This window comes from Oncorhynchus masou, chromosome 12 (assembly GCF_036934945.1).
Source record: "Oncorhynchus masou masou isolate Uvic2021 chromosome 12, UVic_Omas_1.1, whole genome shotgun sequence".
NCBI lineage: Eukaryota > Metazoa > Chordata > Actinopteri > Salmoniformes > Salmonidae > Oncorhynchus > Oncorhynchus masou.
The window spans coordinates 56,114,647-56,129,822 of record NC_088223.1 but is presented as its reverse complement, the minus strand read 5'-3'; the positions used below and the strand labels follow the sequence as shown (position 1 = coordinate 56,129,822).

General features: G+C 43.6%; 1 protein-coding gene across 1 annotated transcript in view; it reads right to left on the bottom strand.

Annotated features, from left to right (window-relative positions):
• The window catches only part of LOC135550473 (protocadherin-1-like), a 100,218-nt gene extending 86,106 nt beyond the window's left edge, over positions 1-14,112 (bottom strand). The window contains exons 1-3 of the mRNA XM_064981317.1: positions 13,451-14,112; positions 3,394-4,211; positions 639-2,822 (exon numbers count right to left, since the gene is read on the bottom strand). Coding sequence (XP_064837389.1) covers positions 639-2,822; positions 3,394-4,191 — 2,982 coding nt within the window. The 5' untranslated portion in view covers positions 4,192-4,211; positions 13,451-14,112. The remainder of the gene's footprint in view (positions 1-638; positions 2,823-3,393; positions 4,212-13,450) is intronic.
• Between the last annotated feature and the right edge of the window lie 1,064 nt (positions 14,113-15,176).

Sequence of the window (15,176 nt, the reverse complement as noted above, 5' to 3'; positions counted from 1 at the left end):
ACAGAGACATACAGACATACTCTTCCTAATTTATTTTTGCATTCTAATCCTCTCTGAGCCTATTAATATTTCTGTTTCCATGGCAATGGTAGAAGGGTCAGAGCCAAGCCAAGTGAAGTGGAGTGCAGTGCAGTGAGAAGATAAGAGCATGTGACCTCTATGGACCACAGGGCGTGAGGTCAAGCAGAAGTGTAAGAGTAAGTCACTCAGACATGAACCTCGCCCTCTACCTCACCTCCTCCGTTCACCAGCTAGATTAATGAACCCATGGGAAGAGGGGGAAGAGGGGGGAGAAGGGGAAGGAGACTCATCTCCACCCTGGTAAAAGAGGAGACCAAAAGCAGTTTCTTATTACTTCCATGTGCCCTTTCTACCTCCAAATGGATGGACGTTTTCCTAATTACTAAAGCCTTTTTTAGTTACTGATTGTGTGTTTAAATCAGGCGATGAAAAGCAGGTAGCCAACAGCATTCTGAAACGGCTGCTTGATTGTTTTTGGGGTGGAATTTCCAACGTTAATGGCCCCCATCCATAGCCTTAAATATCACAGCCACTCCACTAATAACACACCACCTCCTACCTTTGTCACAGGCAATTTAAACAAATTATTGTTTTGCTTTCGAAGCTCTGGCTCTTACCTGCTTGCTGTTGTACTTTGGCTGGCTGGCCTTGTAGCTATAATCCGAGTACTGGTCTGAGCCTGTTGAATTGTCATCTCCTCCAGTCCCTACGAAGGTGTTGGTTGCAGGGAGGTCCTGGACTGCCTGGTGCTTCTGGGAGGCCGACGGAGACTGGGCCTGCAGCTGGATGGATGGTAGGGGAGAGTTGGAGCGGTAGTGTCTGCCAAGGTCAGGGCTGCCTGGGGGGTATGTCAGGGGCAGGTGGATCCTGGGGCTGTCGTTGACCCCATCCAGGTTGAACTTGAGACTCTTCTGGAGACTGACCTCCTCCTCCTCTCCCAAGGGCTTGGGGGACTTGGAGGGCTTTCCTTTCCTTCCCCTCTTGCCTTTGCCATTCTTTGGCCCCTGCTTAGGGGCGTAAAGGTCCTTGGTCTCCTTCTTGCCAGCCTGGTAGCCGCTCTTTGTCTCCCGCTGAATGCGGTGGCGGATAAACACCACCACTACGATCACCATGACAACGCCCGCCACTCCCGCCAGGCTTCCGTACACAATGTTACTGCGCTGGGCTGCCAGACCGTAGTCAGGGTCACCAGCAATGTCTGTCTCCAGAGGGGTGTAGAGACTGTGTCCGACCAGTGCTTCCACCAGACTGACGTTAGCAATGGTCTCATTGACGTAGATGTGCACCATGGCAGTGGCGTGGCGTGCGGGTTTACCAGCATCACTCACCCTCACCACCAGGCGATGGAGCCCACCATGTTTCCGGGTCAGCTCCTTGGCCAGGGTGATCTCCCCAGTAGTGGAGGAGATGCTGAAGAGGTCATAAGGGTTTCCTCCAGTAATGCTGAAGACCAGCTCTGCATTGGGCCCAGTGTCCAGGTCTTCAGCCTCCACTAGCTCCACACGGCTTTCTGGGGCAGCTAGAGGGGACAGGAGTCTGAAGGAGGAGTTGGAGGGCTTGGTGACCACAGGATCATTGTCGTTTTCATCCAGGACATTGATGGTAACGCCTACATAGGAGGACCTGGGAGGCTCTCCCCCGTCTACGGCCTTCAGACGGAAGGTGTAGCTGCTCTCCTTCTCCCGGTCAAAGGAGATGCTGGACAGGATGGTTCCTGTTCCATTCTGAATCACAAACTTCCCTCCGTCTGGCTCCACAGAGAGCTGCACTCTGGCGTTCTCTCCCTGGTCCATGTCCAGCACAGTCACCATGCCAACGGCGCTGAGTGGGGGCATGTTCTCCAGAACAGAGAAGCTGTAGCCACTTAGCATGAACTTGGGGTCGTTGTCATTGCGGTCCAGCACCTTGACCACGACAGTTGCTGTTCCTCTGTGACTGGGAGAACCTTTATCAGACGCAGTGACCCGGAACTCATAGCGTTCTTTATGCTCTCTGTCCAGTGAGCTCCGTGCCCTCACCTCCCCTGAATCGGGGTCAATCTCAAACAGGCCCCTGGTAGATGTGTCTGCTACGATGCTGTAGACCAGCTCGGCGTTAGTTCCGCTATCAGCGTCCGTGGCAACCACGTCCACAACCTTGTCCCCTGGCTGGTTCTCCTCTGCAAAGGCAACCTCAAACAGGTTTGGGGAAAACACTGGGGAGTTGTCATTAACATCAGTCACCTGCACCTTCAATGAGTTAGTACTAGAAAGAGCTGGGTTGCCAGAGTCAACAGCCACAATCTCCACACGGTATTCCCTGACCCTCTCATAGTCCAAGGGGGTTGTAGTCTGCAGAAAATACTTCCTCTTGTTAGTGGACGAGTCACTAGCCGGGCGCAGCTGGAACGGCACGTCCCCCGCCACCACACAGGTGACCACTGCATTCTCCCCCTCATCCCTGTCAGACACCTGGACAAGGGCCACCGCCGTGCCCACTGGCATGTCCTCTGATATGTTGGCCACCCCGTCACTGTGGGTCACCAGGCCGATCCCACGGATCTCCACAGCAGGGGAATTGTCGTTCTGGTCAGTCACCTGGATTGTCACAAAGGTCTTGGAGCTTTTGGGTTGGGGACCTTTGTCCCTGGCCACTACGTAGAATGTCAAATCGCTGATTTCTTCCCGATCCAAGGGCCCTTTGACATAGATGATGCCAGTGGAGCGATCAATTCGCAGGAGTTTTGGCACTGGGTCTAATGCCTGGTGTAGTGTGTATTCTATCTCTCCATTGGGGCCCATGTCAGAGTCATTGGCTTTCACCTGCAATCAGAGACAAAGGATTAGGTTAGAGGTTGGAATCAGGGTAAGAATTCAGGGGTTATGTTGGCATATGGAGGTATGGGTAAGGGGTTTAGGTTTACAGCCCGATGTCATTGAAGTTAGTTAACAGCAAGGGAGTCTAAATGTGCATATTATAAACATATCTTGCAATAATATGAAAACACACCATCCTAGCTTCAGAGAGACACATGTGTAATGAAAATAAATGTACACTGAGGGTTTCTTTGACTTAGAAACTGTCAACCAAAATACCCGCTCGGGAAGAAACTTTATTGAGTGGGCTAATTGTTCAAAAAACGTTCAATAAATTGGCTAAGCTTTGCTGCTTCTGGCAGCAGTTCAATAAGACTACACTGTGAAATTGCAAATTCAGTAACTTCATTCAGGCATTTCATCATGGTAAAAACCTAGAAACCCAGCACCGCATGTTGGACCCTAATGAGTTGTGGATATAAAACACTTAGTTTTCTCACAGTCAAAGTTGTATCCAATCTATACGGTAGCGTAAACAACACCTTGATCACTCTGCAATATTAAAATAATGTTTTACCTGCAAAATAGAGTGTCCCACAGGGCTGTTTTCTGAAACCTCTGCCTCGTACGTGGCCTTCTCAAACTTCGGAGCATTGTCGTTAGCATCAGCAACCACCACTCTCAGCAAGGCACTGCTATAGCGCTGGGGGTTACCTCCGTCCACAGCTTTGATTGTCAGGTCGTACGAGTCCTTGAGCTCCCGGTCCAGACTGCCCAGGACGATGAGCTGGGGCAGCTTCTCCCCCCTGTCTTCCGCCACCTGCAGGCCGAAGAGCGTCACCGCGTCTGGCCCAGCGGTGAGGGCGTAGTCGGCCACCCCGTTCCTCTCCGAGTCCCTGTCTGTGGCCAGGGGAATGGAGAACAGAGCTCCCAAGTGGGTGTTTTCTGGGACAGAGATGGTGAGCACGGGGGAGGGAAACTGCGGCGTGTTGTCGTTGATGTCCTGGACCTCGATGCGGCCCTCAATGAGCCTGGGGCTCTGGTTGTGGATTAGGTCTGTGACGGACACTTCAAACTCCAGGAAGCAGGGCTTGCCCCTGACAATACTGCGGCAGTCCCTCAATGTCTCCCTGTCTATGGGGATCTCTGTGGTGAAGATGTCCCCTGTCTTCCCATCCACTCGCAGGTACGGAGAGCCCACCTCCAGCTTGTACAAGTGACCAGTGTCGGGCAGGCCCTGGTCTGATGCCAGGCTGCCAATCAGCGTGCTGGGGGGCTGCTCCTCCTGGACCCGGTAGAGGATACCAGCCTCAGCGCAACCACAGCAGTCCAACACCAGGACCCACAACAGAACTGCTCCCAAGTGCAGTTCCATGAAGTCCGTCACCAGATTACCTGCCAGCAAAAAAATAAAATAAAAAATAAATAACACATTAAAGATGAAAAACTATACTTGGGCTTAAGGTTTATTGGTTATGTTGACTGTGCTCTGAAACAACATAGTTAATCAACAGCCATAGTTATACATATGGTATGTATATACACTGAGTGTACAAAACATTAAGAACATTTCTGTAATATTGTGTTGCACTCCCCGCCCTTTTGCCCTCAGAACAGCCTCAATTAATCATGGCATGGACTCTACAAGGTGTTGAAAGCATTCCACAGTGATGCTGGCCCATTTAAACTCCAATGCTTCCCACAGTTGTGTCAAGTTGGCTGGGTGTCCTTTGGGTGGTGGACTATTCTTGATACACACGGGAAACTGTTGATACTATATATATATAAATAGTATCTTCATTGGGGTTTAATTAAGATTTTATAATTCTAGGGGTTTTAACGTTAGTGAAAACAATGTATTCTCCCAGGTATGTGAAAATAATGTTTCTTCTGCAATGACAATACAAGGAACGATTCATCATATATGGCATATTTACTAAAAACAAGCTCTCCCCATTGGAATAGATAATATCCTTGTTTAGAGAGCAAGTATTATCTTTCCCCTGTCAACAGGACAAAACCCAGGAAACATGAACAATGAGCATAACATGTTTCTCCTAAGGACCATTTTTGCCATGCTTGAAAAATAATGGTTCAGATGTTGGAGATTTTCTCCACTGACTTAGTGACTTACAGGGAATTTATAAAGCAATGAGCACCCAATCTTCTATTTGAAAGGAACAATTTAACAAATAGGGATGATAATGTCATTCATCTAAATGTGGAATCGTGTAACAACAGTTCGGCATGTTGGGTGATTTCCCCTCCTTATTTTTGCCACATTAATTAAACCAAATTGAGCTTTTGCAGACAGTTTGTAACTGTTTTCATTCACTAAATCAGATCTTCAGCACAGTGCTGCGGATATTGAAAACAGCAACAGCCAGTATTGAAAACTTGTTTAAGCGCTACATAAGTATATATATATTTTAAAGAATTGATTTCCAGACAGAATTTACACAGAAGATAAAGTGAGAGCGGCCCAGTGTGCATTACGGCAGCTGTATAATTCAATGCAGAGCCTCAAAGACAGGGTACAGTGCCACGGTTCAAGGTTGAGCCTCCTAGACATCATTAAATGTGTATAGAAGCAGCTTGTGAATGCAACGCCACAAAAAAAAAAAAATAACACTGTTGAACAAACCATACAGTATGTTTACGAAACCTTGACGATATGATATAAAAGACAAGACTGAAAATGCATAATCTGACTGATCTAATACGAGAGAGGTCTGACCCACCTAAGGCTCCAGCTGCAGCACCCAGAGGCAGCAGCACATCAGTGTTTGGCTTCATGTGGAACATGTTGCTGATCTGTAACCTGGCCTGCGCCTTATCACAAAATGCAGCTTTACTTTTGAGCAGATGAGATCTCCATCCTACTCTGCTGTTATGGGCTAATTTACACACTGTAATGTTCATGTTTGATTTCTAACCTGCTACGCCACCCCATTAATCACTACCCCGCTAGTTTAGCTTCTGCTTTGATCCATATTCCAAGCTAAAGAATACACTATTTTTAAGACTGCAAATGATTTTACACTTTTACAATTATTTCATGTGTGAGAAGAGTTCTCGCTGTAACTTGAAAGAGGATGAGACAGTTCATTGGGATGGTTTATATTGTTGTAGTGCTCCAGCACAGGTCCTTGTAGCCTTTAAAGCCTTTGCATGCTGATGTATGTATGTATGTATGTATGTATGTATGTATGTATGCATGTATGTACAGCACCAGTCAAAAGTTGGAACACACTTACTCATTCAAGGGTTTTTCTTAATTTTTTACAATTTTCTACATTGTATAATAATGGTGAAGACATCAAAACTATGAAATAATACATGTAGTAACCAAAGAAAGTGTTCAACAAATTCAAATAGATTTTAGATTCTTCAAAGTAGCCACCCTTTGCCTTGATGACAGCTTTACACACTCTTGGCATTCTCTCAACCAGCTTCATGAGGTGGTCACATGGAATGCATTTCAATTAAAAGGTGTGCCTTGTTAAAAGTTAATTTGTGGAATGTCTTTCCTTCTTAATACATTTGAGCCAATCAGCTGTGTTGTGACAAGGTAGGGGTGGTATACAGAAGATAGGCCAATTCGGTAAAAGACCAAGTCCAGATAATGGCAAGAACAGCTCAAATAAGCAAAGAGAAACGACAGTCCAGCATTACTGTAAGACATGAAAGTCAGTCATTTTGGCAAATGTAAAGAACTTTGAACGTTTCTTCAAGTGCAGTCAGAAAAAAACATTAAGCGCCATGATGAAACTGGCTCTCATGAGGACCGACACAGGAAAGGAAGACAGAGCTGCCTCTGCTGCAGAGGATAAGTTCATTAAAGTTAACTGCACCTTAGATTGCTGCCCAAATAAAGTAACAGACACATCTCAACATCAACTGTTCAGAGGAGACTACGTGAAACAGGCCTTCATGGTTGAATTGCTGCAAAGAAACCAATACTAAAGGAAACCAATAATAAAAAGAGACTTGTTTGGGTCAAGAAACACGAGCAATGGACATTAGACCGGTGGAAATCTGCCCTTCAGTCAAATTAGTCCAAATTTGACATTTTTGGTTCCAACCACCGTGACTTTGTGAGATGCAGAGCAGGTGAACGTATTATCTCCGCTTGCGTGGATTCCACCGTGATGCATGGAGGAAGAGGTGTTATGGTGTGGGGGTGCTTTGCTGGTGACACTGTTTGTGATTTATTTAGAATTCAAGACACACATAACCAGCTTGGCTACCACAGCATTCTGCAGCGATATGCCAACCCATCTGGTTTGTGTTTAGTGGGACTATCATTTGTTTTTCAACAGGTCAATGACCCTACACACCTCCAGGCTGTGTAGGGGTTATTTGACCAAGAATGAGAGTGATGGAGTGCTGCATCAGATGACTTAGCCGCCACAATCACCTGACCTCAACCCAATAGAGATTGTTTGGGATGAGTTGGACTGCAGGGTGAAGGAAACGCAGCCAACAAGTGCTCAGAATATGTGGGAGCTCCTACAAGACTGTTGGAAAAGCATTCCAGGTGAAGCTGGTTGAGAGAATGCAAAGCTGTCATCAAAGCAAAGGGTGGCTACTTTGAAGAATCTAAAATCGATTTTTGTTGGATTACTACATGATTCCATGTGTTATTTCATAGTTTTGATGTCTTTCCTATTATTCTACAATGTAGAATATAGTAAAAATAAAGAAAAAAACCCTGAATGAGTAGGTGTGTCCAAACGTTTAACTGCTATTATATGTTAGTATGTAAACTCAGCAAAAAAGAGAAACATCCCTTTTTCAGTACCCTGTCTTTCAAAGATAATTCGTAAAAATCCAAATAACTTCACAGATCTTCATTGTAAAGGGTTTAAACACTGTTTCCCATGCTTGTTCAATGTGGAACGACCTGTGGAACGGTCGTTAAGACACTAACAGCTTACAGACAGTAGGCAATTAAGGTCACAGTTATGAAAACTTAGGACACTAATGAGGCCTTTCTACTGACTATGAAAAATATCAAAAGAAATATGCACAGGGTCCGTTCTCATCTGCGTGAACGGGCCTAGGCATGCTGCAAGGAGGCATGGGGACTGCAGATGTGGCCAGGGCAATAAATTGCAATGTCCGTACTGTTAGTTGCCTAAGACAGCGCTACAGGGAGACAGGACGGACAGCTGATCGTCCTCACAGTGGCAGACCACGTGTAACAACACCTGCACAGGATTGGTACATCTGGACATCACACCTGCGGTATAGGTATAAGATGGCAACGACAACTGTCTGAGTTACACCAGGAATGCACAATCCCCCCATCAGTGCTCAGACTGTCCGCAATAGACTGAGAGTGGCTGGACTGAGGGCTTGTAGGCCTGTTGTAAGGCAGGTCCTCACCAGACATCACCGGCAACAACGTCGCCTATGGGCACAAACCCACCATCACTGAACCAGACACTGGCAAAAAGTGCTCTTCACTGACGAGTGGCGGTTTTGTCTCACCAGTGGTAATGGTCGGATTCACGTTTATCTTCGAAGGAATGCGCATTACACAGAGGACTGTAATCTGGAACGGGATCGATTTGGAGGTGGAGGATCCGTCATGGTCTGGGGCGGTGTGTCACAGCATCATCGGACTGAGCTTGTTGCCATTGCAGGCAATCTCAACACTGTGCATTTAAGGGAAGACATCCTCCTCCCTCATGTGGTACCCTTCCTGCAGGCTCATCCTGACATGACCCTCCAGCATGACAATGCCACCAACCGTACTGCTCGTTCTGTGTGTGATTTCCTGCAAGACAGGAATGTCAGTGTTTTGCCATGGCCAGCGAAGAGCCCGGATCTCAATCCCACTGAGCACATCTGGGACCTGTTGGATCGGAGGGTGAGGGCTAGGGCCATTCCCCCCAGACATGTCCGGGAACTTGTAGGTGCCTTGGAAGAGTGAGGTAACATCTCACAGCAAGAACTGGCAAATCTGGTGCAGTCCATGAGGAGATGCACTGCAGTACTTAATGCAGCTGGTGGCCACACCAGATACTGACTGTTACTTTTGATTTTGGCCCCCCTTTGTTCACATTATTCCATTTCTGTTAGTCACATGCCTGTGGAACTTGTTCGGTTTATGTCTCAGTTGTTGAATCTTGTTATATTCATACAAATATTTACACGTTAAGTTTGCTGAAAATAAACACAGTTGACAGTGAGAGGATGTTTCTTGTGAGTTTATGTTTTTGTGTGTGTGTGTGGGGGGGGGGGGGGGTCTGGCCCTGAAATCTCCAAAAGTTCCCATAAGGATAGTAAAACAAGGAAACAAGGACATTTCCCATGTCCCCACGAGGACAAGGCTTTAAGCTTAGCGGTTGGGTTAGAGTTAGAATTAGGGGTTTGGGTTAGGTTTAGGGGTCAAGGTTGGGGTTAAGATAGGATTTTGAATGGAAATAAATGTTACCCTGTGACCCAACAAGAATAGAAAAACTGTGTACAGTATGTGGGTGAGTGTGTGCGTGTGTGTGTGTCAAAAAGCATCTGTGAACAAATTTAGTGATCCTATAGCTGCATATATTTTTGGCCATAAGCCAGTATTTTTCTGCCCCTCTTTGCATGCAACAATGTTGCAAAGCAAATACATGTTAAAACTAAACAGCAAAACATGAGCATGTCTAGAATACCAATTAGAAATCCAATTCCTTTGAATCCGTTAAGATTGGAAGTGCACGTTATTGATGGACTAATTGCTTAGTTATTGATGTGTCCTTTTTACATTTGCAGGGCAGCCTCCAGTCGATGTGGCTTGAATGACAGCACATGAAGTAAAAGCATGTTTAAAGAGTATATCGTAAAGCACCGTAAAAAAACAAACAACTAAGACTACAGCTACATAGAAACTAAATATGTTGCCATCTATTAAGATTTTATAAATAAACTAAATTGGAGGAGATCAGAGAATACATTACTTTTCCAGCCTATAGTCCTGTTAAATGTGATGAGCTTGTGGTGACAAACATATGGAGACAAATAAACTCAATGACAGCTAGTTAACCCAGAGCACATTATCACCCTCATCCTCCATGTCCACAATTGCTGAGGAAGACAGTCATCAAGTTCAACAGCAATGACCCATAACAATATCTCCTTTGAAAGTGTTGCTTCACAAAGGAGCATGATGAAAGCAGCATTGGACTGCAGTACTGTATTGACTTGCATGAAAACAATTAAAACGCTTCTCAGATGACAATACAGTATCTAAAACAGATCCCAAGAGATCCTAAATACTAAAGGGAAAAAAAGATACCACTCACCCAGTCAGGCTAATCATATAAAACTCACTCCCAATAAGTGTCATATGGCCCTTCAGGAGTCTCCATACAGTGAATGAATGTCTCTCAGAGGTTCTTTAAAATGTCTCCTTAATAAAGCCATAACCACACTTTCCTCTAGATAAGAGACTCCAAACACCCATTAGAAGTGATCACATAATCACTTCCAAGGAGATAATTGCAACAATATTCTTTCAACAGTCTCCAGATCAGGTACACACATACACAACTCGGATTATAGTCACACGTTCATTGTCAGATAAGAGTCTATGGAAGCCTCAATAACAGAAGCAATATACAGAGTAACATACATAGCTTATTCATACCTATGAGTGGACTACTCCACTGAAGAGTCTAAGCCCAGTTTCCATTTAAGATAAGAGTCTGTATACTTTCAGGTAACGGATAAGAGCAGATACACAATTACAACTCAACCTGGACTGTAATAACGTGTGCTTTTGAGGGCTGCAGCACTGCAAGTTGTGTGTATCTCCTCAACAGCGGGTGAGTTCAACAGCACTGGGATTTTGGAAAAGCCAGAACGAGTAATGAGGTCAATGGCTTGTGTTATTTTCACCCCCAAAAATAATATAATAATAATAATTCTGATGTAATTGTGATATTAAATTACTCATGCAGTTCCAGCATATTTCTAAGTAAACATGAATAAAACATAATCCAAGAGTTTAGAATATGCATAACATTGGATTGCTATCGTATTGAGTGAGACAAAATATGTGAAGAAGAATATCAAGTACTCCATAGAGATCCTATTAAATTACTAGAGGGGATACGTCAAAAACCCTCAAAGTTCCACAATGGGGTGAAATAGCAGCCATCATGGTCAGTGACAAGTCCAAAAGTAGTTTTATTGAAATTAATGGCAGTAGAGGCATAGCTGATGCATTTCCTGCATTACATATGCAGGCAAATAAAAGTAAGGCATGTGATGTATCAGAAATTGTCTAATTGAATTATTGTGCACCTAATATATAAATACTATAAACTAAAAATACAGTTAATATGGGTTTTATACACATTTTCTGTACAAATAGCTTCTAAAATATTTACAAACAGACCATAAATGTCTCAGATTGTGTTTTCTTGGAAAGCTGTGAGTGCTATTATATGATACAATATCAGTACTTGTTGTTGCATTTACAACTTGTCTTCACATGAACTGATTTGAGCCAGTATATGGCTGTGGATTGACTGCATTATTTGAATGGAATGTTGGCAGTATTCTTTTTTACATTCTGGAATCATTCCTCTAAAACTGGCTGGCTAGCTAACATACATACATACATGTACATTGCAGATGCAGTCTTCACATTCATTGTTTTACACAATATCTTACTACAGCACTGGCAACCCATGGTTGACCAACTCCCAGACCAACATGGTTGACCTTTGAACCATCATAAGAAGGTTAATGTCCATTCTAGTATTCTAATTCCTAGATGTATGAAGAACCCAGTCCAGATGTATGTAGAACCATAGCACAAGCCATTACTGGGTCATAATTGCAGTCCAGTGATTCTGTGTGTTGAAGTGCCCTAGAATCATGGCTCTCCATTCATCAAAATGCCATAGAGAATATAACCTTTGGCATGCAATTAACAATTATAGACATAAGAATGATCTAATCCTGATGTTTGTCCGCCATTGTCATTATCAGCTGCAGCACAAACAGCTTTTATCAACAGCTTTTACAAGGCATCCTGGTGACATCAGCCTTCTGTGTGGCAGTGACCTTTTCTCTTCCCCACAGCCTGGTCACTGACAGATCATGGTCATCAGACTGCAACAGGTTCTGGGATAAGTCTCAGCAGCAATTCATCATTAACTGACTCATCATTCCTCTGTCTCACAATGATTCCATTTCAAACACAGTACAGTAGGCCTATATTGCTATGCCACTAATGGTTTCATTCCTTGGGTTCATGCCATATGGCAACACATGTCTCTTCAAATCACCTTGCTACCGTAGGAGTATAAGGGTTGAAATCACTTTGTCACAAACACACAGAGCTGAATTTGAGGAATGTGAGTGTAGCTCAAAGGCTTGTGTATATCATGCATTGAAAGCTTGAGCTAAGTCATGAATAAGCATGTGTACGTACAGTAGGCCTTCATCCCGCAAAGTGTTTCAAACATACGTTAACTGTCAAACTTAGAAGTATGCATTGTAGTTGAGTGACGTTTTTGGGAATGGATAGGAATTCTAAGTAATTTGATAAATCAATGTCTGAAGATTGCACATCAGAGACATGGCGGTCTGATTGAATCAATGTGTGTGAATGGCCCAAGATGAAAATTCTTTCCCTGGCACTGGCTTTAGCTTCAAGCCATACCCATGCTTAACATCTAATATGTGCAGAAATATATCACTTTATGCCGACTGTAAAACATACAAGAAGCAGCTCACCAATAAACACAAATAAAATTATTAAAACACAATTCTTGAAAAGGGAACCCTGTCATAGTTAAGTCTGAGAATCTATCTCCAGAAGAACTAGTCTATACACTTCATATTGATTTGAGTAGCAAGGCAATAGACTGCATAACATACTGCTCCCTTGCCTCTCAGTAATCTCTAATAATCTATATGAAGTTAGATGCATAGTTACTTTTTATGACAAGACAACAATAATACTAATCACCATGAGGAGCAATATTTATCCATACTCTGCCCATGTGTACTGCTTGTCAATATTTGGGAGGGTATGGACAAACATAGGCGTGTATCACTAAAGAAATGCGCTCAGTCTCTGAAAATTTTAAATATACACTGAAAAGAGCTGCGTCTGGAGTCATGTAGACTGTCAAACTGACGTTTAATATGTGGGAAGTGGGAACGAAATATTGATAGACGATGCTAAACGAATATAGCCTGTATGGCTGGTCAGTATGCATAGTTGGTCGATAAGAGCATCTCTTGCTTTTACTGCGGGGAGGGAGAGAGAAAGAGAGAGTGACGACTCCAGACGTTTAAGGGCTTTTAGTCAAACAAGTGTCCGATTCAAGCTATTGCACCTGGTTAATCGGATTCGCAGGAAAACGAACTATTGGGGAGTGGTTTGAATTACCCATCTTTTAAATTTGTTTAAATGTACACAAGGCTATTTAATGAATGAGTGTATATTGTATTAGAAATTATACATACAGCAAACAAATATCTTATGATCAGACATACTTTCCTATTTAGAAAGAGGCAATTAACCTTTACTAAGAAACGTTTGACTTTTAAACATGACATACTGCACATGCGTTTATCTTGGAAAGCACTATTCTGGTTGTATGTCAATATATTTAATTTACCTTTGCCAAAGACTTCTTAGGGTGCGATTGTCTCGTTTTTTTTCCTTCTGTCGTCCCAGAGGCAGGTATATAACCCTCAAACCTCAGTATCAATGACTCAATCCAAATACTGTATCACGACGACGAAAAAAATCACCAGTTGAGAGCAAATCCATTAGTACCATTGATAACTTTACCCTCAAATTCGATGGATCCTTTCCCATGTCATTCTGCAGCCTTCCATTCTACCGCTGTCAAAAAAACGCGATTTTTTTCTGACCACGAAAAATAACACAAATCAAGCTAGAATTAATTCATTTCGTTTTTACAGATAATAACCAGTAGTTATGAACTCTATGCTTCTGGCCACGACGTTCAATTGCTTTTCTCTACTCTAAAATCCTGTTGCAACTGCACCTTAGCGAAGATATGCACTCATCTTCAACCTATCTATCTATCCCTTTAGTCCAAGTTTCTCAAGCTATGCGAATGTCGTGCGTAAAACCCACACACCACGAAATACAGATTGAACGATATTTTAAAAAGTATTTAAAATGTCACACGTGTCTTAATCACAAAACGGAATATGTCACCGCGTAGAGTAAACGAAGCACGTATTTGTTATGAGAAATCAAGTGAGGATAATTTTTCAGCACTTGCTCTGCTCTCCAGACCGCGCACAAGAGCGTGGTAGGAGGTGGGGCTCCACCGAACTCCGCTCTCTGTCTCAGCCTCAGCAACTTCTCATCCACATCACTGGATGCCACAGGCTGAACACTCGAGACGGAAACACGGATTTACTACCTAAATCATAACGGTGGGACTTAGACAATTTATGTTAAAACCGACGGTGACTGAAATTAATATTGATTTTAGGCTACTTGAGCTCATACACAAACGTGTTAGTCGATCTCCCGATGGGAGTTTCTATGGAGAGGTTTCAGGTGTGGTTTTATGTGTCAGTACCCTAACCTCATGATATTTTTTTTTCTCTCAAACTTCTAAAACCATCTACTCACATAGGTGATTATTTAGCTGTTGATATATTCAATGTATCATATTTTGGCATTAGTTTGATTGTAATGGAATCCAATTCAACAGAGGAAAGCACAAGGGGCACTATTTGCTCTTTTGGCGCCACCCTCAGGCAACTAGTTTACAGGGGGAAACATCTCTGTCACTGTAAAAAATAATAATGAATAAACCAGTCTGACATCTCGTCTGAAATAACAGGCTACTGTACTGTAGGCTACTGTAAATGTGAAATCTTTATTTGATGTGATGATTTGTTGGCGAAGTATATCTATAGTTGCCTACTCATGTGTATCCTATTCCCCATTTGATTAAGGGGGTGGACATCAGTGGCCTCTGTGAACAGGCATCTAGCAGCAGCTTATTGACCAAGGCATTGCAGTGCTGCACCTCACAAACTCCTAATAATGTGTGTCATCAATTAGAAGATGCAGGTGGGTTTAGTTATATAACATGGCATAGCTTTGGGCTATAAATCATCATTACCCAACTGGGAACACCATGTCCCTCTCCACGAACCAGCCTCCGTGTCCCACCCCCCAACCCCGACAGCAGCTGCTGAGCATAAGCAATGGCCCAGGAGCAATGACTCAAACATACTGCTCTGACAAAAAGGAGAGCCCCGAACATCTTCCTCTAGAGGAAACATTATTTCCCCTCTTTCCAGCCCTGGTAAAGGTAGCCTTTATCAGAGAGTTCCCATCTCTGATCCACA